The 21,798-nt window shown below is 36.7% G+C and overlaps 2 protein-coding genes and 1 pseudogene across 4 annotated transcripts; 1 reads left to right on the top strand and 2 right to left on the bottom strand.

The window, feature by feature from the left end:
• Positions 1-650: 650 nt before the first annotated feature.
• On the bottom strand, positions 651-9,365 carry LOC120423445 (sodium-coupled monocarboxylate transporter 1-like). 3 transcript variants are annotated; one of them, XM_039587263.2, is made up of 9 exons: positions 9,204-9,365; positions 6,603-6,941; positions 6,060-6,219; positions 4,079-4,144; positions 3,347-3,398; positions 3,209-3,276; positions 2,672-3,076; positions 2,236-2,616; positions 651-2,177 (listed from the first exon to the last, which is right to left on the bottom strand). In XM_039587263.2, the coding sequence occupies exons 2-9, from the start codon at positions 6,899-6,901 to the stop codon at positions 1,758-1,760; spliced, it is 1,851 nt and encodes a 616-aa protein (XP_039443197.1). In that variant the 5' UTR covers positions 6,902-6,941; positions 9,204-9,365; the 3' UTR covers positions 651-1,757. The 3 variants fall into 3 exon arrangements, with proteins under 3 accessions (XP_039443197.1, XP_039443196.1, XP_052566439.1); XM_039587262.1 differs by lacking the exons at positions 651-2,177; positions 2,236-2,616; positions 2,672-3,076; ... (1 more) ...; positions 3,347-3,398; positions 4,079-4,144 and adding exons at positions 4,233-5,354; positions 5,417-5,571; positions 5,632-5,699; positions 5,767-5,818; positions 5,881-5,946; XM_052710479.1 differs by lacking the exons at positions 651-2,177; positions 2,236-2,616; positions 2,672-3,076; ... (2 more) ...; positions 4,079-4,144; positions 9,204-9,365 and adding exons at positions 4,233-5,354; positions 5,417-5,571; positions 5,632-5,699; ... (1 more) ...; positions 5,881-5,946; positions 9,032-9,169.
• Positions 9,366-9,918: 553 nt separating this feature from the next.
• On the top strand, positions 9,919-13,559 carry LOC120423450 (sodium-coupled monocarboxylate transporter 1-like). The gene is made up of 6 exons (XM_039587270.2): positions 9,919-10,592; positions 12,010-12,061; positions 12,134-12,201; positions 12,256-12,410; positions 12,466-13,096; positions 13,152-13,559. The coding sequence occupies exons 1-6, from the start codon at positions 10,074-10,076 to the stop codon at positions 13,557-13,559; spliced, it is 1,833 nt and encodes a 610-aa protein (XP_039443204.1). The 5' UTR covers positions 9,919-10,073.
• Positions 13,560-13,607: 48 nt separating this feature from the next.
• LOC120423451 (probable cytochrome P450 28a5) lies at positions 13,608-16,066 on the bottom strand (annotated as a pseudogene).
• Positions 16,067-21,798: the final 5,732 nt, after the last annotated feature.

The following is a 21,798-nucleotide window of genomic DNA, read 5'->3' on the forward strand; positions in this document are numbered from 1 at the left end:
AATCGACAACCTGCTACCGGATGATTATGAGTAACCATAAATTACAACAACAAATTTTAACAGAATCAATCTTTTCTTTTATTAGTCATTGGTTCATTTCTGCCTTTCTTGCTTTTACAATAAGTTCAGTACAATCACAGACAACAGACGTAGCGGCTAGAACAAAATAATTTGAAAATCGTGTGTAAAAACATGGCAGCCGCATCCTGCTAATCTACTAGCGCCATCTGTTAGCCTATCCAGGTTTTTAAGCGAAGATGGCGTTCGAATGGTGAACGCCCGAAATGTCAAAATCGCGCAGTAGCACCAACATTCGAAAAAAATGTGGCTGTCATGCCATGGTACACTTTTTCCGTAATGTTGGTACCACTGCGTGATTTGACATTTCGGGCGTTCATCATTCGAACGCCATCTTCGCTTAAAAACCTCGATTGCCACTCTCTAAAGCCAGCCATGATGGTTTTCTGAGAAGGTGTGTTTGAAAATGCATCACCCAGAAATATTTAAAAAATATATTATTTAAATTTTTCGAAAAAAATGTAAATAGGTAAAGAGTATGTTTTTATGCTATAGTAAATCTACTACAATTATTAATTAACACGATTTACGAGCACATGGAAGTTTTTTTTTCATTTAATTATCGATATTTAAAAAAAAAAATCTAGTCTGATGCTTTTTTAAACACAGCAACCAAGGCCGCGCTTGAGGCTGTCAAATTCTTGCTGGTTGTGTTTATAAACAAAACCAAGCGAAGAGCGAAAAGGAGGAGGAGACCCGGTGGAAATCGGGAGGATGGGCAAGCGTTTCTTGGAGGAGAAAAGATCCGGAATCAGAAACGAAACAATCCGGAACTGGGATAAAGTCTGGAAGTCATCGGCGCCGTCAGCAAAAGCTACTATCACGGCCAACCCCGTAAACGTTTTGACCCTAAACGACCGCATTCCGAAGATTATCTCCGGAACCGACAAACCAGCTAGATCACTTATACCCTCACCTCCAAGACACCAACCTCTTCAACGCCCTCGAAACCCACCCCACCTTCAAGTGCCGCCACTTCCGGCGAACCCTCGTCGCCATACCAAAGGCCTAAATCTTGACAGTTCTCCCCGGCGCGTCAGTTTCCCCCACCGGATTTCCAGTGCAAGCGATCTTCAAACACCTCCACACCCCTCGTCTTCCCATACTCTTCCATGAGTGGCATAGAGGTCATTTTGCGAATCATGCTGACAAGGAACACAAATAAAATCAAAATTGGGTGCGGGGGGAGTGTGGCAGCTTCCGTTGCGTTGATGATGACACCGGGCGACCGTATTTTCCGAGGGGATCTTGATTGGAACGTCGGTCGTTTGCACACCTCCTCTATAACGACGCCGTACTCCAATCGGCAATCCGTCGGGGCTAAAATCGGTTCAGGAACCAGGTTGGCCACTTTGGTTGCCTCACATTTGTCAAGCAGATGCAAGCGCGACAGATTTTGTTGAAATCGGCTGAAATCAATTTTTCATCCAGAACAAACGGTTACAAACGTTGAAAACAAACAAAATGGAAAATGACAGTAGGCGGAAAGCGATATTTTGACAGCGGGCAATGTGTCAGGGCAAAGCGACTGCAGCGCCACAAACGGATTGCCACAACTAAAAAAACTGTAGCAATGATTTACACAAGGGAAGAATCGAGCCCAAACTTCTGTTGTCTGTGGTACAATGATGTTTGAAATGATTCTGAAGGCAGTTCTTGCAGTGCTGTTAAGTCTTTTTTTATTCCGGTCTATGAATATCATTATGAACAGTTTTCTCAAGCATTGTTTCTGTCAGTTCAACGTGTTCGGATGGTTGACATTTTTCGGTTAAGTATTTCCTGATGAACGGAGCCAGCAACTGCTGGTTCAAAGGTTCCTCGTTTTCACTCTTTTTCACAAGGCTGACCACAGACCCCACAAGGCAGGAAACAAATGTTCCAAAAAGTGTAAAATAAAGGTATGAAATGTGGTGGAAAGATTTTTCCATCTCGTCAAAGGTCGGTTCCGGGAATGTGGTGTTTTCAAACTGGTACGTACATCCTGCGATGCTGACGTTCTTGGACGTGTAGACAATCTCACCCGTTGCTAGTGATGCCTGCGACCTGAAGCACAGATAGGCCATCGAGCAAAGGCCGGCCAGACCTCCGTACAGGGCGCCCTGTAATTTGAAAATACTTTGATGTTTTTCAGTTGTGAAGACATAAAATGAGACCTACCGTTGCGTTAACCCAGGGCATAAAAATGCCCATCACAAACAGCCCAAACAGGGGTCCTCCAGAAGTAGAACTCAGGGTCATCGTCAGCTGCATCACCGCTCCCAGGTGTTCGACAATGTAGATGAACACCACCGAAACGGCTCCAAAGAGAAGAACCGATCCACGCAGGATGTAACCAATTTGCGCTTCGCTCAGTGTGTTGCCGAAATAAGGCTTACAGAAGTCTTCAAATGCAATAGCGGCCAAGGCGTTCAAGGCAGACGAAAGTGAGCTCAACGCTGCACTGAAAATCCCAGCGACGAATACACCTGCCGCACCGGGATAACCCTGGAATGTGTCCATCACGAACAATGGTAGCAGTTGATCCTTAGCTTTGGCCAACTGAAATGAATCTTTATCAAAGCTTACACTTGAACCATTAATAAATCACTCTTACATTGGTGGTCAACGGGTCACAATCATGGTACGTGGCATAGATCAACATCCCGAGGCTGAACAGGATCGAATAAACTAGCAGCATTCCACAAACGAATCCTCGGGAGGCTCGCCTAGCCGCCTCAAGCGTTGGCAGTGAAAGGTACCGTTGGATCATGTCCTGACTGCAGGACACCCCGTAAGTGTACCAAACCGAACCCCCAATCAGAAACACCCAGGCCGTATGGCGTACCGTTGGATCCGGATCAAAGTTGGGCGATTCGATCCGACTGCTGGCCATGTTGCGTTCCCAAACCACGCCCGGTCCACCAACACTGACGACACCCTTGATGAGAACCACTAGCAGGGCACCCAGCGTGACCCCGGACTGGATGACGTCGGTCCAGACGACCGCTTTGAGGCCACCCTATAGGAATGACTGTAATTTAATCCTTCTTTGGTCATCATTTTCGGGAGCGAATGACCCATAGGGTTAAAGTTCCCCTAATAAAATCAACAACAACAACAACAACTTGGTCATCATTTTGCTAATACCTACCACACTAGTATAAAATATACAAATCAAGCATACTATTGGAGTTATTGTGTGAACATTAATGCCAGTGACTGCAAAGGAGATAATCTGTTTAGTAATTTGTTCAACATGGCATGAAAAGGACCATTCTCTGGATCTTACCTTGGTTAAACGCTAGAGCTGGCACGTAAATTACTATTGGCATCCAGAGCAACTAAAATATTTTTTTCGTTATTGAAAAGGTTCTAATTTTAAAAATTCCAAAAATGTGATTTATGGATGGATTCTAAAGCCCTAACTTTACTGATTAAGAGAATCAAGAGTATCTTTTTAAAAGGACCTTTAACAACTTTTGGCTATACGGTTGGGGTTGGCTCTGCTCATAAATTCATAAATAGAACCTTTTCAAAAAATAAACTCTAGAACCTAAACCATGAATCTGTTCAAGATTGTAAAAATTTTATATCAAGCTAATTATTTGAATTTAGACAACTAACCTGTTTATTCAATACTTCATGGATGAAAAAAATGAATTTTAAGAGGCTGCATCTCAGCAACAAGCAGTCCAATTTCAACAAAGTCAAAGAGAAATTTTAAGAAAATTTTCTCAGCTTTTCAATATATTTTGCATGCCAATGCCAATTACATAAAATTATGCACTATTTAAAAATATTGTTTATTTTTTGTATTGCTTTTTAAATAATGTGAATATTGTTGTGCCCATTTTGTATGATCAGCCCGCATAATTGTAAGGAGCCTTTAATGGAAAAAAAACTTTTGGTGCAATGTTGCTTCATTTGACATTGGAAATGCATCAATTCTCATAATCCATCACATTTCACAAACAAATATTTATAAAAAAACGGAAAATTAAAAGAAATTAGCTATACTTACACACGCCACCATAAAAAGGATCGAGCCAAACATTCGCATCCGTTTATCGAATCGCAACTGCAAGTACTGAAAATACAATTTTCCTCAAAGGGAAAGCATTAATAAACAGGATTTCTCTCAAAAACCAAAATGTTGAAAGCTCTCGCCTCACAGCTTTCAGTCTTGAAATGTTTCATTTATTTCAAATCGCATTCACACCGAACCGCACTCGCACTCTCAGAGTTGCACGTCCTTCGTTTCAAACTCGTGTATCACCTCGGCCATGTGGGCCGTTTTGCTTGGCTTTTGGTACTTTCGCAGGAATGGGGCTAGCAGGAGCGGATCGATGTCCAGCTCTTCCGGTCGGTAGCCCACGGTGAAGCTTTTGATTACGGCGCATAGGTACCCAATAATGGTCGGGACCATAGAGCCGATCAGGGTGTAGTACAGGAAGGAAACGTGGTGGAGGGATTTTTCCACGTGCGAATCTGCGCCGTCCGTAGGGAAGGTTATTGTTTTGTTGAGCGGTGTGAAGTCGTATGCACATCCTTCAACGGTGACCGGTTTTTCGGCGAAGGTGAACTCTCCGAGGGCGATTGAGATCTGTGATCGGATTACGATGTAGGACATGGTGAGAAGTCCTCCGGCGGCTCCGATGATCGCGCAAGTTCCGTTGATTCGAGGGAAGAACATACCCATGATGAATAGACCGAACAGTGGACCCAAGGTGACAGGACCAAGACTCATCGATAATTGAAGTACGGCTCCCATCTTCTCCACGACTACCACCAGGACGACAGCTATAGTTCCGAACACCAACACCGAGGCTCTCATCAGATACCGAACTTGGAATTCCGTCAGAGGTTTCTTCACGAACGGTTTGCAAAAGTCTTCCAGAACGATGGCCGACAGAGAGTTTAGTGCTGTCGAAAGGGAACTCAAGGCAGCACTGAAAATACCGGCAACAAACAGTCCGGCTAGTCCTGGGTAGATCGCTAGCACCTCCATGACCAGGAGTGGAACCAGCTGATCTTTGGCTTTGGCCAGACCGGTACTCAGTGGATCACAGTCGTGATGCATCGCATAGATCAGAAGACCGTTGTAGCAGCAAAGTGATAAAACAGCAGTTGTTCCGAATAGAAACAGTATCAAAGCCCGTCGAGCGGCTTTCAAGGTTGGAAGTGACAGATACCTTTGGATCATATTCTGGTTAGTGGCATTGGTAGATGTCCAGAAAAAGGCACCACCAATGAATAGATTCCAGAAGGTATTCCTAGCTGTCGGATCAAGGTCGAAACTAGAAAAGTACAGTTGATTCAAAGTTATTCGTGAAATGAGTTAAAATCTATGATAACCAACATCGGTTTCTCCAACCGCTGACCTGCCGAATTCCTCTCAATGACCACTGCAAGACCTCCCACGTCCATTGTACCCTTAACGATTACGATGATCATAGCACCAACCATGACCGTGGTCTGAATCACATCCGTCCAAACTACGGCCTTCAAACCACCCTACAAGAAGAATGTTCGTTACAATCTATGAAGATCAAGCTCTGAACAAGGGCAACTCACCACACTGGTGTAGAAGATGCAAACTAGGCAGACAATCGGTGTGATCACGTGAATGTTGACTCCGGATACTACCGAGAACAAAGTAAAAGAATCATTAGATTGGAAGTTAAAAATCAACTAACTACTATCTTATACCTTGATTGAAGGCCAACGCAGGGACGTACACGACAATTGGGAGCCAGAGAAGCTACAAGGATAAGAGTTTCAAGTTATTGATCGTATCCTTTGCAATCTAAGGGTAACACATACCGAAGCTAGCGTGAACAAGATCGAACCTAATAGCCTCATCCGCTTATCGAACCGGAGTTGCAGATACTAGAAAAGATGAAAGAACTTTGACAAACTCTGGAGGAACCAACATAATTTATGCTCATAACACATTCATTCTCACATTCTCAAACTTTTTACTTATATATTTTTCAACCTACCTCGTAAGCCGATGTTATCTGCAAATCGTGGAACACCGGCAAGAATATGTAATGCATTGCGAATCCCATGAGAACTATCGCGAACACGATGTAGCAATACTGCGTACCGTACACGTAGATTTCCGTCGAGGTTCCCAGCAGAGATATTCCGGAGATCCAACTGTAACAAACGCAAAAAATGGTCAAAAAAGTAAATCTTTCCCAGTTCCTGAGGGGAACACCCTTGAAGAGTATCGGGGCCGGCATTTACAAAGCGGATTCAGTGGCAGTTTCATTCTTAACTTAATGTTAACATGTTATGGTTAATGTTATCATTCCATAGGTCGCCTCCCTAAGGTGTCGTTGATAAGGTCCAGCTTGTGACGATGCACTACCTTCCCTTTACTAAGCAATCGAATCTAGAAGAGAAACGATCACCAGTTGTGTTGGTCCGAGCCGGGATTTGAACCCCGATCTACCGCTTACGAGGCGGAAGCGTTACCACTAGGCTACATGACTCGGAAATGGTCAAACCCTGTCTTAAACTTCAAATCATATACGCACCTTGCCACCAGCGAAACTGACACGGGAAACACGGACATCTTTCGTCCACCGACCAGATAATCCAGTGCTTCCGAGTCCCGCCGGGCCGTTTTGCGATTCTTGTGCTTCTGGTGATCCTTGTAGCCGAAGTATATCCCAATGAAGATGCAGCTGATCAGCATCATCACAAACACCATGTAGTCGGGCCAGTTAAACCGCTGTAGCGATCGGCTCAGGTCGTCCACACTCTGATGGCCGTTGCCCGCAGCGTCCGAGTCCGTTGGGACCGTTGTCGTATCGGAAGGAATCGCCGACGACATGATGCTTGGTTATGGATTGTATCCAGTGCAGAAGAGAGTGCTGAAAACAGATGAGATTTAAATAGGTTAGTCGAAGCGGGGTAGCTGATTCAACGAGAGAAAGATAAGATATTTGCACGATCATCTGCGAGACGAACTAGATACTTCTGATAAGTATTTTGATTTATGGTAGGAAGCTTTGGTGTATTTGCATGACAAGATGAAAATAAATTGTCCAAAACCAGCTTTTTCAAACATGTTTGAGATACGAGTTGATACCACTAGCTTTTGCTACGTACATTGAACAAATACATCTTGATGAAGTATCTATGTACCTCTTTGTCTTCCATCAAAAAACGTGCCCTTCTTAAGTTGGAATTAAGCATTTCTGTAAAACTGGGAACATGTTCAACAGAATCCACCAACAACCACAAAGCACTGAATGCTTAACACTTGTAGCCCCAACGGGGTAAAAAAAGTTGGAAATGCATTTTCACCGGCTCTACCTTGTTAGAGGTGATTTTCGACATCCTTCCGGATCGAATGCAACAAGAATTATCTAAATCGGTTTGGAACCTGATATCCGGGAGGGGACCACATAAACCCTAACCTGTTTCTCGGTAGCGTTTGGGTAAACAATATGCTTTGCTAAGGCTATTTAAGTTTTGATTATGCCTGTTTGATATATTTTTTTAATGTTTGGCATAAACTTTCGATGTTTTAATTCTGAATTAATTAAAAGTGTTTGTTTGAAATCTTTTAGGCATGATAGGTAACAATGTCATCAACATATCACACTGACTTAGTAAGGCTTACATTACCGGCCTACCTACCTACTAGGTAGCAATGTGTCTTTCAGGTATAACTAATATAGCATATAAATTACAACATTTTCCACCACTAAGTACCACTTAGTTCGACCTGTCCATCAACAATGACGTATCCCGCTACACTTAAAGTAACCGTTGAACTCAAGAGCGGTGAAGTCGAGTTCCGCGAAAGCAGCCATCGAGTTCTACGGGATGCGTTCGTGCAACAGACCCTTCACTTAAGCTGCAAATTTTATCGCGTATTCTGGGTGAACTCTGCAGGAGGAAAGATCAGCATTCGGAACATCGATGACCTTCGCAACTACTTACTAGCAACTGGCAGACAAAATCAACAAGCTCACATTTTCGTGAAACGTGAGAGTACATGGCGGAAATTGAAGAAATCGATAGTCCGGAAAATGAAGATAAAAAATAATTAATCTATTGAAGTTTATATATAGTTTGTAAATAAATGAATGCAAAAATCAATCAAAAGTATTATTAATTTTCCCCCTTTTATTTGGTTTTAAGAAGATCATTAACATTACCTAAAAAAGGTGTAAAAATGTAAACCTGATGAAAATTCAACAGTTCCTGATGTAATATTATAGTCCAGACTCGTTTAAAGAAAGTTTGTATGGGATCTCAGATCACGATAAAAAAACTTTTTTTCATTTTCTTACTTACCTGTAAAATTAGAAAATGGATTTTTAGAATATTTCATCATCGCCATTTTGGCCGCCATCTTGGATTTAAAAATTCTAAATCACATTAGAGTAGTTCGAGGGTCATAACAAAAGCTTAATAATCAAAAATAAGACTACAAAATTTATTATTTTGCGTGATTCGATTATCCGGAGTGAAATTTTGCCAAGGCCTTTGGATAATCGGGCTGTACACCTTTTTTGACACAAAGTCTGTCATCATTCCCTGATGAAAAAAAATATATCTAGTTCTTCTCTACAATATTTCACTAAAGTTTGAAAAATCATCCAAAAAGGGTAAAAATACCCAAAATACAGTTTCATTAATGTATGGTAGATTTGAGCTCCCTGGACACGCGTTAATCAACAGAATAGAATTTTTGAATAGTTGATATCCAATCATTATTTTATATTTTTATTTGATTGCCCCTTTTAGCCGTTTTTAGATTCTTTCAAACATCATGCTATGTTTTTGTAAAAAAAATCTATTTTACGCGTAAACATAAGTTTGTTAGCGTTAACAACAAATGATTCTATTTTTAGGGGTTTTCAATGGTTCTCAAGGTTCTCAAGGATAATGAATTACGAGTTCAGTCTTAGAGAACGTAAGATAACTGGTTTATTAGAATTTAATTTACCTGAGAATCTGTGACCGTGTTAAAAATTCTTATTCTTAACAAAAACAGGCAACACGACTGAGCACTGCAAAAGCCGACTGTCTCGTGAAAATATGTACTCAACAATAACCGTTTCAATAAAACGCTAATATAATCCGCAAGTATCAGCTTGATGTGCGATTGAACTCCTTACCTTGAGCTTGAGCCCGTTGCACTTGCTCAGTCGACGATCCTGCTCGTTCAGAAGCACGCCGTCGCAATCACCGCAACACTACTTGTGTGCTCGATCCGTTCTGGAGAAAGCAACGGTTAAGACTGACCTCCCGCCCCGTCCAGCATCCAACTATCAGCTAGTTAGCAGATTTGTCGCTCCAATTTGACGAAACGTCACGCTGAATTATGGTAGTTCGCGATAACAAAGGCCGTCGTCGTATAATCCGTAGTCTAGTCGCATAAATTATGTGCCCCAAAGACGCGCGCCTATCTCCGAATGTCAACATGGTCACATTCGTGTGCTGCTGATGCACAATGGGCGCCAGATTAAGCCGGAAGAAGCGATCTTTCCGCGTGGAGAATCTTCTTGGACGGGAGTGTGACAAGTGCACGAGCACCTATTTTAAGAACAAAACTCGAATATATGGCAGTACATGACCTCTATGATCTCTTGTATAAATTCTGTTGGAATTCCTATCTGGTTAGTGCAAAAGATTACAGAGGCATCGAAATATTTATTGCCGTAAGAATTTTACCTTACAAATTGTGCGAGAACCCCACGCTTTTTAGAAAGACCAAGCGAACTTTCCAAGACATTTGATTCATACGATGCAGTTCAGAGAATCCTCACGTGTTCCTCAAGACAACTGGATTCCGAGGGATTTCATCACAATCTGGCTATCTCTCGCGACGTCAACCAGTTCTATTAATGGACACTTGCGCCTGAATTGCGCACCATCATCCACACTAATCCTGTCATAACTCATTCCTCCCGTGGCAGAGCTGGTTCCGGCAAAGGGTGCCCACGTCGTTTGCTTACCTCTGCTATCATGTCAGTTTGAAGTCGTGAATGAGTGACGATAGTCAGCAAAACCAACCCAGAATGACCACGGACGCCCCGCCAGGATTGTCCGTCCAAGACGTGAGTCTTTCGTTGCAACGTTTCGGCCTTGCCGACTATTTGGTATTTTCCACGATGCTCTTGGTTTGCATCGGGATCGGAGTTTACTTCGGCTGGAAGGACCACCAGAAGCAAAAACACAAAGCTGCGTCCAGTGTGCGGAGAGGTTCGGAAGCGCTGGACTACCTGGTCGGGAATCGTCGGATGAAGATCTTTCCCGTGGCGATGTCTCTGGTGGCGAGCTGGATATCCGGAATAGCGCTGATGGGCGCAGCGACCGAAACGTACCTGTACGGCATACACTTTGGGTTTATCTTCACCGGAATCATCCTCATGGCGTTCAGCATGAACTTTATATTCTTGCCAGTGTTCCACAGTCTGCAAATCACTTCCGTTTACGAATACCTCGAGATAAGGTTCGATACAAGGATTCGGCTGTTGGGTTCGGTGCTGTTCACGCTGGCGACGGTATGTTTAAAACTTATATGAAACATCTGTATTTGACTTTTAGTGGTTCAATCTGGATCATTTTTCTACAGATCTGGAAAATGGGTTTTGCTTAAATGGCATCTGTGTCAATTTTGAGCGAAATTGGTTGAATTAACCCATTAATACCCGAGCCTTAATGGAAGCATTATTTCATTACGTAACGCAATTGGAGGGGTGGGGGGTTGAAGGCTGTGTTACGCTCCACATATATTTTTTTAAATTTGTATGGAAATTTTGTTACGAAGAGGGAGGGGTGGTGGTGGTTCCAAAAATCCATTTTTTGCGTTACGTAATAAAAAAACGCTTCTTAAGTTGGTGAAGAAACAATTTTTCATACAAAAATGAGTTTTTGAATCGCCTATATTTTTTCAGGATCGAGTTCTACAGCTTTGGATTGTTGTACAATGTTTTAGAGCATCAAATTGTCAATGAGAATCTCACTTTTGAGAATACTTGGATGGGAGTAGCGCTCCAAACTGTAAGAAAATTCTTTTCTATTTTTCCCATATAAACTTCACCTTGGAGTATCAGCGTCCGGAAATAACTCAAGGAACAAAATTCAGCTTGTGGAGCGAAGTTTTGAAAAAAAAGTTCCATATTCTGGGCACCCTAATGCTGGCAGTAGCTTAAACAATGACTTAAGTGATAACATTGAGTTTTCATAAGAATTTCGCAAATTTCACGTGTTTATTTACTAAAATGGCACTGAAAAACTAATTCATCGCTAACATTTCAATAAGCGCTATGACTCACGCAAAGCCTATGTTTCTGACGCTTATTGAAATGTTAGCGACGAATTGTTCAGAAAAAAGTTGTCTACAAGATGGTGGTGTTAGTTTTGGCATCAATTGTTTTAGTTGTCTTTTAGAGCGTAACATTTCTGGCAATCATTTATTTTTATTTTCATGTTTCCAATGAAAAATGTCGACTACCTGGATCAATATGTATACAGAACATTGATGGGAATCCCAACTATGAATTTAAATAAACGACGAAGTAATCTGAACAGATTTTTCTTTGTTTTAAAACAACATATGATATTTTCTATAAAAATAGGCCAGTTTTCAGTGAATCGCAAATCGCGAGTTCTAAGCGATTTTTAGATTATTTTTTTTGTGTATGAAAACATTGTTCCCAAGGTTAAAAAAACCTTCGGTATCCGGGCGAGCCCAAAGGTTTTCGTTTTTTTTTTTTTGACACATTAATGTAAATAAAGATTTTTCGAATATGAGAAAACTTTTTGGAAATACGTAGGTTGCTCTGGCAGAATTGGCAAGAAACATGATTTTAACTAATATTTCAAAACTTTACTATAGAAAGCTCTGTACCATTAGATTTTTCTTCTACGGTGTAAGTTTCATAAAATAATGATCTATTAATTTATTTTGTATTTCAGTTATCTCACCTGCCAATTGTAGTATTCGTACCAGCTCTGGCTTTTAATCAAGGTATTTTATTTTATTTTCAAATCACCTTTGAGATATTAAAATCTTATTTTTAATTAAAATTGTAAATTTTAGTTTCTGGCATCAATATCCATTTCATCACAACTATCGTATGCACAGTTTGTATTTTTTACACTAGCATTGTGAGTATGATTTGACATAGCTTATCTCATTTGGATTAAATGTGTGAATTTCAGGGTGGCATCAAAGCCGTTGTGTGGACGGACGTGATCCAAACCGTTGTCATGGTCGGTGCGCTAATTTTGATCGTCATAAAGGGCACGGCAGATATCGGAGGTCTCAGTGTCCTGATTGAACGCAATGTAGCCAGTGGCAGGATAGAACCTCCAAAGTAGGATGTTTAATGCTGAGTTGAAGCAGCATGAAAAATGTTTCTTTTTGTATAGTTTCAGCTTGGATCCAACGGAACGAACCACCATCTGGGCCATCTTCTTCGGCGGAGGTTCGTTTTGGGTGGCTAAAAATGCAATCCACCAGATGATGATTCAGCGATACCTGTCTCTGCCAACGTTTCGCGATGCTCAAAAGTCACTGGTGGTGTTCACCATCGGCATTACCTTTCTGATGTCGATCTGTTTCTACAATGGACTGCTTATTTACGCCACGTTTCACGACTGTGACCCGTTGACGACCAAGCTGGCCCGGGCCAAGGATCAGCTGCTGCCAATTTTGGTGATGAAAGTGTTTGGAGACTATCCCGGGTTGGCTGGACTCTTCATCTCAGGAATATTCAGTGCCTCACTGAGCTCTCTGTCGACCGGGTTGAACTCACTGGCAGCGATTGTACTGGAGGACTTTGTTAAACCATTTACGAAGAATCCACTTACCGAACGGCAGACACGATATTTGATGAGGGGAACCGTACTTGTGTTTGGCGTAATAGCAGTCGTTTTGGTTCTGGTCGTTGAAAAACTCGGAACAGTGCTACAACTTTCCATGAGTTTGGTGCCAATTTCGCTTGGTCCCTTGCTGGGAATGTTTCTGATGGGTATGCTACTGCCGTGGATCGACGCGAAGGTAGAACTTACAAATGATGTCCAATGTTTAGGTTCTAACAAGTAATTCGTTTCAGTGTGCCTTTGCAGGAGCCTGTACTGGTCTTACCACGATGGCTTACGTCGTAATACGAGCACAAATTGCCATAGCTTCCAAGGAGATTGTCCACCCTACTAAGCCCGTGTCAACCGTAGGATGTACTTACCATTTCGACAATGTGACCGCTGTTTACCAGGATCCGATGATCCATGAAGAGTTCGATAAGTCAATCCACCATGTATCGTTTTTGTTCTATACTCTTATTGGAGTTTGTTCCACTGCCATACCGGGACTGTTGTATGCTTGCTGCTTTGGAAAACAAGAAGTATCACAGCTAAATCCACTTGTGGTTGCCCCTTTCTTGAGGAGTCATTTCTTTCCTAAGAAAACAGCAGATCAGAACAACCTCGTTCACCTTTATGAAAAAGCAGAGACTAAACTTTGAAGGTTGTGATAAATGTAAATAAATCCAAGAGAATATACATTTTATGAATTAAATTTTATTATAATCAATCCAAATTTCTCCTAATGGAGCAACCACAAATTGCTTTGGGTCAATCCGCAGCGGAAGTATCGTCTTTGAGTTGATCGTAATTTCATACTTTTTCACAATCTCCACCAGAGCTCGCTTCACCTGAAGCAACCCGATCCGGCGACCGATGCAAGCACGTGGTCCATCTTCAAACGGCAAAAATACACCCCTTTCCTGGTAATACTTTGCACTGTGTCCACCCTCCACCTCCGAGAACCGACCGGGATCGAATCGTTCCGGATCGGGAATGTGTTGTTTGTCCAGTTGGATCGCCCAAATTGGCAATATCGCAGAAATACCCCTTTCAATCAAGACGCTTTTGCCGTTGGCAAATTCGAGGTTAATGTCTTCAGTACAAACCTTGGTCAACGCAAATGCTGGAGGCCATTTACGTAATGTTTCTGGAAAAGAATACACATTGGTTGGTGAGGTTAATCAACGGAACGTTCGAGCAATTACCATTGATGACCTAGTCCAGAAAGGACATCTCCATGATGGTCTCGATAGTTCCGGGGTTTCAACAAATTTCCCGGGAATTCCCGGGAAATTTTAAATTTGTTGAAAATTATCCTAATTAAGTTTCTGATTGAAATTTGTATCAAAAAAGTATAGGACAGCAGCTTTAATTCTCAAAATAAGTGTGAGGAATAACTGATAACTGATAAGTTAGTTAAATAAATCCATGTTCCACAACCTGCTTTCAAATAAGTTTGAGAAAATATGATTAAGTTTAACTTCGACACATATTGAATAAAAAATCATGCAAAAATTAGGTTTTATGACAAGTATCTTCTACCGGTTTCAGCTCAGCTTAGCTTTTAAAAAATTAGGAGAGTTTTTGATTATGTTTGCAATCTTTGGGTACATATAATACGAACTAGTTTTTTTAATGATTTTTTAATGGTATCATTAATGGTATGGTTTTAAATGTGTCAAATGCTAATAAACGAATTAAACTTATTATTCATGTACAACCCTCTTTGAATTATTTAATGATACCAATTTAATTTTTATTTAGTTTGGTTTTGTTAAACAAAAACGTTAAAACAAACAAGACCAATTGTTTTTGAATGTTAACCAAAATTCTAATAGTTTTTTTTATCCTACAATTTCGTCAATATTGTTGCCCAACAAATATGCAATATTTATTTCAAGTTTTGAATTATTCAGAAATTAATACAATCTTAAATAAACCTTGACATGATATTTTCAAACGAGCTAATAAGTTTAATATGAAAAGTAAATCAAATTGAATGAAATCAGACTAAGTTCTTTCATTTTTTTCTGTACATTTTCAAAACACCGGTGTATCTCTTGTCGTAACCGCTTCTGAACGTCTCGATTCATAGCTATTTCAAACAGTGCAAACGCCAACACTTCACTTGTGGTCTCAAAAGCATCGATGAAGAACGTAACTCCATGGGCGGCCATGGCCAGCACAGATATCTCCTTCTTTTCCTCTTATCTGTCTAGTTCCACTAGCCTTCCTAGTCCTGATAGCCTCGGTCATCAGCCCAACGAAAAAATCCTCAATACGCTTTGGAATCAAACTAAGTTTCACAAACCGCCAAACAGCTGTTATTATCACGAACATAAACGTTTGATTGAGTAGGGTTTTGCTGGTTTCACAAATTTCAGACGTTTCCGCTATAATTTTTTTTTCCTTCGGTGCCAAAAATGCAACTAGCTATTTTGCAGCGAGTTCTTCCGATTCGATCGGTCCACATTTCGCTTCCCGGTCAATGTGATCAACCAAGTTGCAGCAATCGTTGTCCATAAACGGGAGAAGAGATTTCAACTGCAAATGATTTGATATTTTTCCCATGCGTTTCTTCGATTACATGTTGCTTCATGACAACGACCTACCCGATTACTGATGAAGGCCGGCGTCACTTGAGCACGATTCTTACGCCAATTTTTACCCTGCAGGAAAAAAGGCTGTCTGGCCAGCAGTGGATTCGCAAACGCATCAATGCTAACGTCATTTGCATGAAAATGTTTATCAAACTTTAGCAAAATATCCCTTGCGAGCGTTGATGATAAAATAAACAGTTGAGGACTCCTAAAGCTTAATCCGCCGATGAAAGTTGCATCATTTTTGTATTGACTGCAAGAAAAATCAATCATTTATTGAAAAAAAAAGTTTTATAAACATTCCCAACTTGTAAATGCTATTATTCTCCTCCTCCGGATGCTCCTTTTGGGTAAATCCACTCCAGACTCTTCACGGTCCTTCCAGTATTTGAAATTCCACGTCAAGTACACGTAAAGTAGAGTGGCTATCGAGATCAGAATGGATGCTACCACAGCTAGCCACATTGTGCGATCGGTGTCGTCTCCGCCGCTACTCATCGGCCCACGGTTGATGAAATACTAAATTAGGATTGTTGAGAATGTTTATCAGTTACGCGCGGTCGACGACTTTCTACATGTACAAACGTGTCGGGGAGTCTTTACACTGATCAAATTTTTCACGCGGTATTTCATAGTTCTGGAGCAACATTTTAAAAGGGTGACATTGCTCCCATTTAAACGCGAATGAAATGAAAGACCGTAAGAGCAACGTCGTACCGCACCTTTCAAATGTTGCTCTAGAGTTGCTCAATGATTGTTGATTGTTGATTGTTGATTGGTGATTGTTGATTGTTGATTGTTGATTGTTGATTGTTGATTGTTGATTGTTGATTGTTGATTGTTGATTGTTGATTGTTGATTGTTATTGTTGATTGTTGATTGGTGATTGTTGATTGGTGATTGTTGATTGGTGATTGTTGATTGTTGATTAATAATCTATCTATATATAAGTTACGGCCGGGCTCCCCTAGCCGTATTGCACCAACACTTGCAGACTTGTCATACGAAGCATTCTTTCTGAAATAATAAATCAGCCAGTCAAGTTTCATCCTTCAACCAGTGCAGTGCTGAAGTTAATCGTCCGAACCTCCCCACGGGCCGGGAAGCAGCCAACATGGCCCGCTTCCCGGGAACCCCGTACATAACTGGCGCAGTCGGTCGTCTCGGTGGATTACCGAGACTTAAGGTAAGTAATTATTAAGTTTTAGTACAATAAATTTAGGGCAAAAAGTCTGGTTCACCAGCAATTTCCTGTGTCGATATTGCGAAATCGTAGTCGACACAGGCTATAAGTGTTTAGCATAGGGCAAAATTAGATTTTGCAATAAATTTAGGACAAAAAGTCTGGTTAACCAGCAATTTCCTGTGTCGATATTGCGAAATCGTAGTCGACACAGGCTATAAGGTTTTAGTATAGGGCAAAATTAGATTTTGCCGTAAATTTAAGTGAAGAAAAAAAAAACCCCCCGCGTATGAACGAAGACGATATGTGGATGATACGATGGTCAGCAGAAAATGCTTTGAAACGGTCGTCACCGCGTAGGAAAGAAGACGATATTTGAACGATACGATGGTCAGCAGAAAATGCTTTGACATGGTCGTCGCGCTGACGCGATTGCAACGAAATATCCAAAACCAAAAGAGTTCTATAAAAATTAAAAATTAAAAATTAAAAATTAAAAATTAAAAATTAAAAATTAAAAATTAAAAATTAAAAATTAAAAATTAAAAATTAAAAATTAAAAATTAAAAATTAAAAATTAAAAATTAAAAATCAAAAATTAAAAATTAAAAATTAAAAATTAAAAATTAAAAATTAAAAATTAAAAATTAAAAATTAAAAATTAAAAATTAAAAATTAAAAATTAAAAATTAAAAATTAAAAATTAAAAATTAAAAATTAAAAATTAAAAATTAAAAATTAAAAATTAAAAATTAAAAATTAAAAATTAAAAATTAAAAATTAAAAATTAAAAATTAAAAATTAAAAATTAAAAATTAAAAATTAAAAATTAAAAATTAAAAATTAAAAATTAAAAATTAAAAATTAAAAATTAAAAATTAAAAATTAAAAATTAAAAATTAAAAATTTAAAATTTAAAATTTAAAATTTAAAATTTAAAATTTAAAATTTAAAATTTAAAATTAAAAATTAAAAATTAAAAATTAAAAATTAAAAATTAAAAATTAAAAATTAAAAATTAAAAATTAAAAATTAAAAATTAAAAATTAAAAATTAAAAATTAAAAATTAAAAATTAAAAATTAAAAATTAAAAATTAAAAATTAAAAATTAAAAATTAAAAATTAAAAATTAAAAATTAAAAATTAAAAATTAAAAATTAAAAATTAAAAATTAAAAATTAAAAATTAAAAATTAAAAATTAAAAATTAAAAATTAAAAATTAAAAATTAAAAATTAAAAATTAAAAATTAAAAATTAAAAATTAAAAATTAAAAATTAAAAATTAAAAATTAAAAATTAAAAATTAAAAATTAAAAATTAAAAATTAAAAATTAAAAATTAAAAATTAAAAATTAAAAATTAAAAATTAAAAATTAAAAATTAAAAATTAAAAATTAAAAATTAAAAATTAAAAATTAAAAATTAAAAATTAAAAATTAAAAATTAAAAATTAAAAATTAAAAATTAAAAATTAAAAATTAAAAATTAAAAATTAAAAATTAAAAATTAAAAATTAAAAATTAAAAATTAAAAATTAAAAATTAAAAATTAAAAATTAAAAATTAAAAATTAAAAATTAAAAATTAAAAATTAAAAATTAAAAATTAAAAATTAAAAATTAAAAATTAAAAATTAAAAATTAAAAATTAAAAATTAAAAATTAAAAATTAAAAATTAAAAATTAAAAATTAAAAATTAAAAATTAAAAATTAAAAATTAAAAATTAAAAATTAAAAATTAAAAATTAAAAATTAAAAATTAAAAATTAAAAATTAAAAATTAAAAATTAAAAATTAAAAATTAAAAATTAAAAATTAAAAATTAAAAATTAAAAAATTAAAAAATTAAAAATTAAAAATTAAAAATAAAAAATTAAAAATTAAAAATTAAAAATTAAAAATTAAAAATTAAAAATTAAAAATTTAAAATTTAAAATTTAAAATTAAAAATTAAAAATTAAAAATTAAAAATTAAAAATTAAAAATTAAAAATTAAAAATTAAAAATTAAAAATTAAAAATTAAAAATTAAAAATTAAAAATTAAAAATTAAAAATTAAAAATTAAAAATTAAAAATTAAAAATTAAAAATTAAAAATTAAAAATTAAAAATTAAAAATTAAAAATTAAAAATTAAAAATTAAAAATTAAAAATTAAAAATTAAAAATTAAAAATTAAAAATTAAAAATTAAAAATTAAAAATTAAAAATTAAAAATTAAAAATTAAAAATTAAAAATTAAAAATTAAAAATTAAAAATTAAAAATTAAAAATTAAAAATTAAAAATTAAAAATTAAAAATTAAAAATTAAAAATTAAAAATTAAAAATTAAAAATTAAAAATTAAAAATTAAAAATTAAAAATTAAAAATTAAAAATTAAAAATTAAAAATTAAAAATTAAAAATTAAAAATTAAAAATTAAAAATTAAAAATTAAAAATTAAAAATTAAAAATTAAAAATTAAAAATTAAAAATTAAAAATTAAAAATTAAAAATTAAAAATTAAAAATTAAAAATTAAAAATTAAAAATTAAAAATTAAAAATTAAAAATTAAAAATTAAAAATTAAAAATTAAAAATTAAAAATTAAAAATTAAAAATTAAAAATTAAAAATTAAAAATTAATTTTTTTTAAAAACTTTAAAAATTGAGACGTTGTGTAATTTTATTGTAATCCATTATTACATGGAAATACAAAGGGTACAAGTGAATTGTAATCGAGGATTACGTAATCTTAGATTACATTCAATATAAATATATTTTTTTTTCATGTTTGTAATTCAGTATTACAAACTTGGAAATTTGTAATTTGAAATTACGAACTAGCTTGACAATTTTTCACCATTGTGTTTTCACATTACTTTTAAAATTCCCTAACCCAAAAAAAAAAAAGAAAAAAAAATGGACGGGCAATTGTTACAAAGCATGATGTATTTTTTTTTCCTGAAATTAATTCTGTTTTCATCAAACTATCCGAGGTCGATTCGCACAATATTATCATATGGTCGTGTTGCTCAATTGGAGCCCAAATTTGAAGATTTTCATTGGCATTTTTGTTAAACATTTTATTTACTAAATGTAAGCTATTTACTTTACTTTCATCCGCCTTTTACTTTTACAATAAGTATCAAATACACAAAAACAGCATCATGACTACCATAACGCTGAAAGAGAAAATGCACCTTTGTTTGACGATGGAGGAGTCGTTGTATTGGCATTTTCTGTATAACATTTTGTGTACTTGTTGTAAGTTGTCTATCTCTACTGTTATCTGTCTTTTACTTTCACTATAAACATCGAATATTAACCAATACTTTTTGATCCATAGAGAATCAGGATGATAATCACGAGCCGAAACCGAGGACTGGCAGGCAAACAGCATCGAAAAAAAAAAAAAAAAATCAATAGCATCTTCATTCCTTCTTTTATTTGATATTTCTAACGCTTTTTACTTTTAGACTTCCACCATATTCACTCAACACCCGCTTGGTAACCACGTCTAGGGAAAGCAGCAGACGTGCAAAACAACCAGGCTAATTTCTCCCCAATGAACCTAACCAGCGTTGGAGAGGTAGTAATGGATATGAAGAATGAGTTGTAATTGTAAAATTCGTAATCATTGTGGCGTTAACGAAAAGAACAAAAAAAAAAAGGGTTTTATGCCGTGATTGAGGAGAGAGCAGACATAGCTCAACCTCAACCCAAGTGCTTTTGTCCCTTCCAAAAGCCTTAGCCTGCAAAAATTCTGATGGATGCTACTAAGAAACTGTACACCGAATATCGCTGTTAGAATTAAGTTTGGTAGGACAAGTTAGCAAGAAATCGTTTAAATCAAACCAGAAAATTCTCATAATTCTTATGAGCCTGAGCCGCATCAACCAAATGCTAGGAATGTGATATCCTTGATACGTCAGGAATCCTTCCTGTTGCCATCCCGGGGCTCCAGACAACTAGATTTGTGAGGCCCTCGACACGTCAGGACTCCGTCTAGCCTGGAACAGTCATTGGGAATGTGATGTCCTCGATACGTCAGGCATCCGCCCTTGGACGAACTCCGCAGCAACTCGAGCACATCAGTGGAACTCAGAGAAAAAAAAAAACTAAAACAGTTTTTTAAAGTCGAATCGAGACGATTCGAGTCTAACGATGGGGTAGTTACGGCCGGGCTCCCCTAGCCGTATTGCACCAACACTTGCAGACTTGTCATACGAAGCATTCTTTCTGAAATAATAAATCAGCCAGTCAAGTTTCATCCTTCAACCAGTGCAGTGCTGAAGTTAATCGTCCGAACCTCCCCACGGGCCGGGAAGCAGCCAACATGGCCCGCTTCCCGGGAACCCCGTACATAACTTATATATAAAAAATTTCGATGGTTTTGTTCGAACGCGAATCAATTCAATACGGAATGTCGGATCGAGGTGCTCTTTGTTGCGTTGGGTACGTATAAGTCCAAGGAAGGTTCTTACGCCAAAAAGTAACAACTTTGGCCACTCTGGAACCGATTCCGGAAAATCTGCAGATTGTATGGGAAAAATTACGTAAAATCAAATTTTGATCGCAGGAGGCTGAATAAGCAAAAAAACGTCAACAAACGAAAAAAGGAAAAGACGAAGTTTTTCGGGTTCAGCTTGTAGATGATTATTTGTGGTTTTTTATTTTGTTTTTCCTCACGCTTCTCTGAATATTATAGGGACCAGGGGGGGTATGGCGATTGTCCACGCTCCATACAAAAAAGTTTTTTTTGTATGGACAATTGTCCACGAGGGGGGGGGGTTGAGATTTCCAAAAAAGTGTCCACATGGTTTGTGGATGGTCCCATAGCAAAATAATTGATCATATTTCAAAGTAAACATCTCATACATGCTCACAACGTCATATATGTATGCGTAACTGCGCGCCAAATATCATGGCAAATCCACCTATTTGATTATTTTCATCGATTTTTAGAGAGTTTTTAACCTTTTTGATCAGAAAACACTTCAATATTTCGATGTAAATGCTAATTTAAATCCTAATTTAAAACAAAAAAAAATCTTCTTCAATTATTCTGTGTTCTATGAGAAAAGTAAAAAATCATTTCCAAAATAACCGCGACAAGCGAAGCTGTCCAAAT

The sequence above is a fragment of the Culex pipiens genome, chromosome 3 (assembly GCF_016801865.2).
Source record: "Culex pipiens pallens isolate TS chromosome 3, TS_CPP_V2, whole genome shotgun sequence".
In the NCBI taxonomy this organism is placed as follows: Eukaryota; Metazoa; Arthropoda; class Insecta; order Diptera; family Culicidae; genus Culex; species Culex pipiens.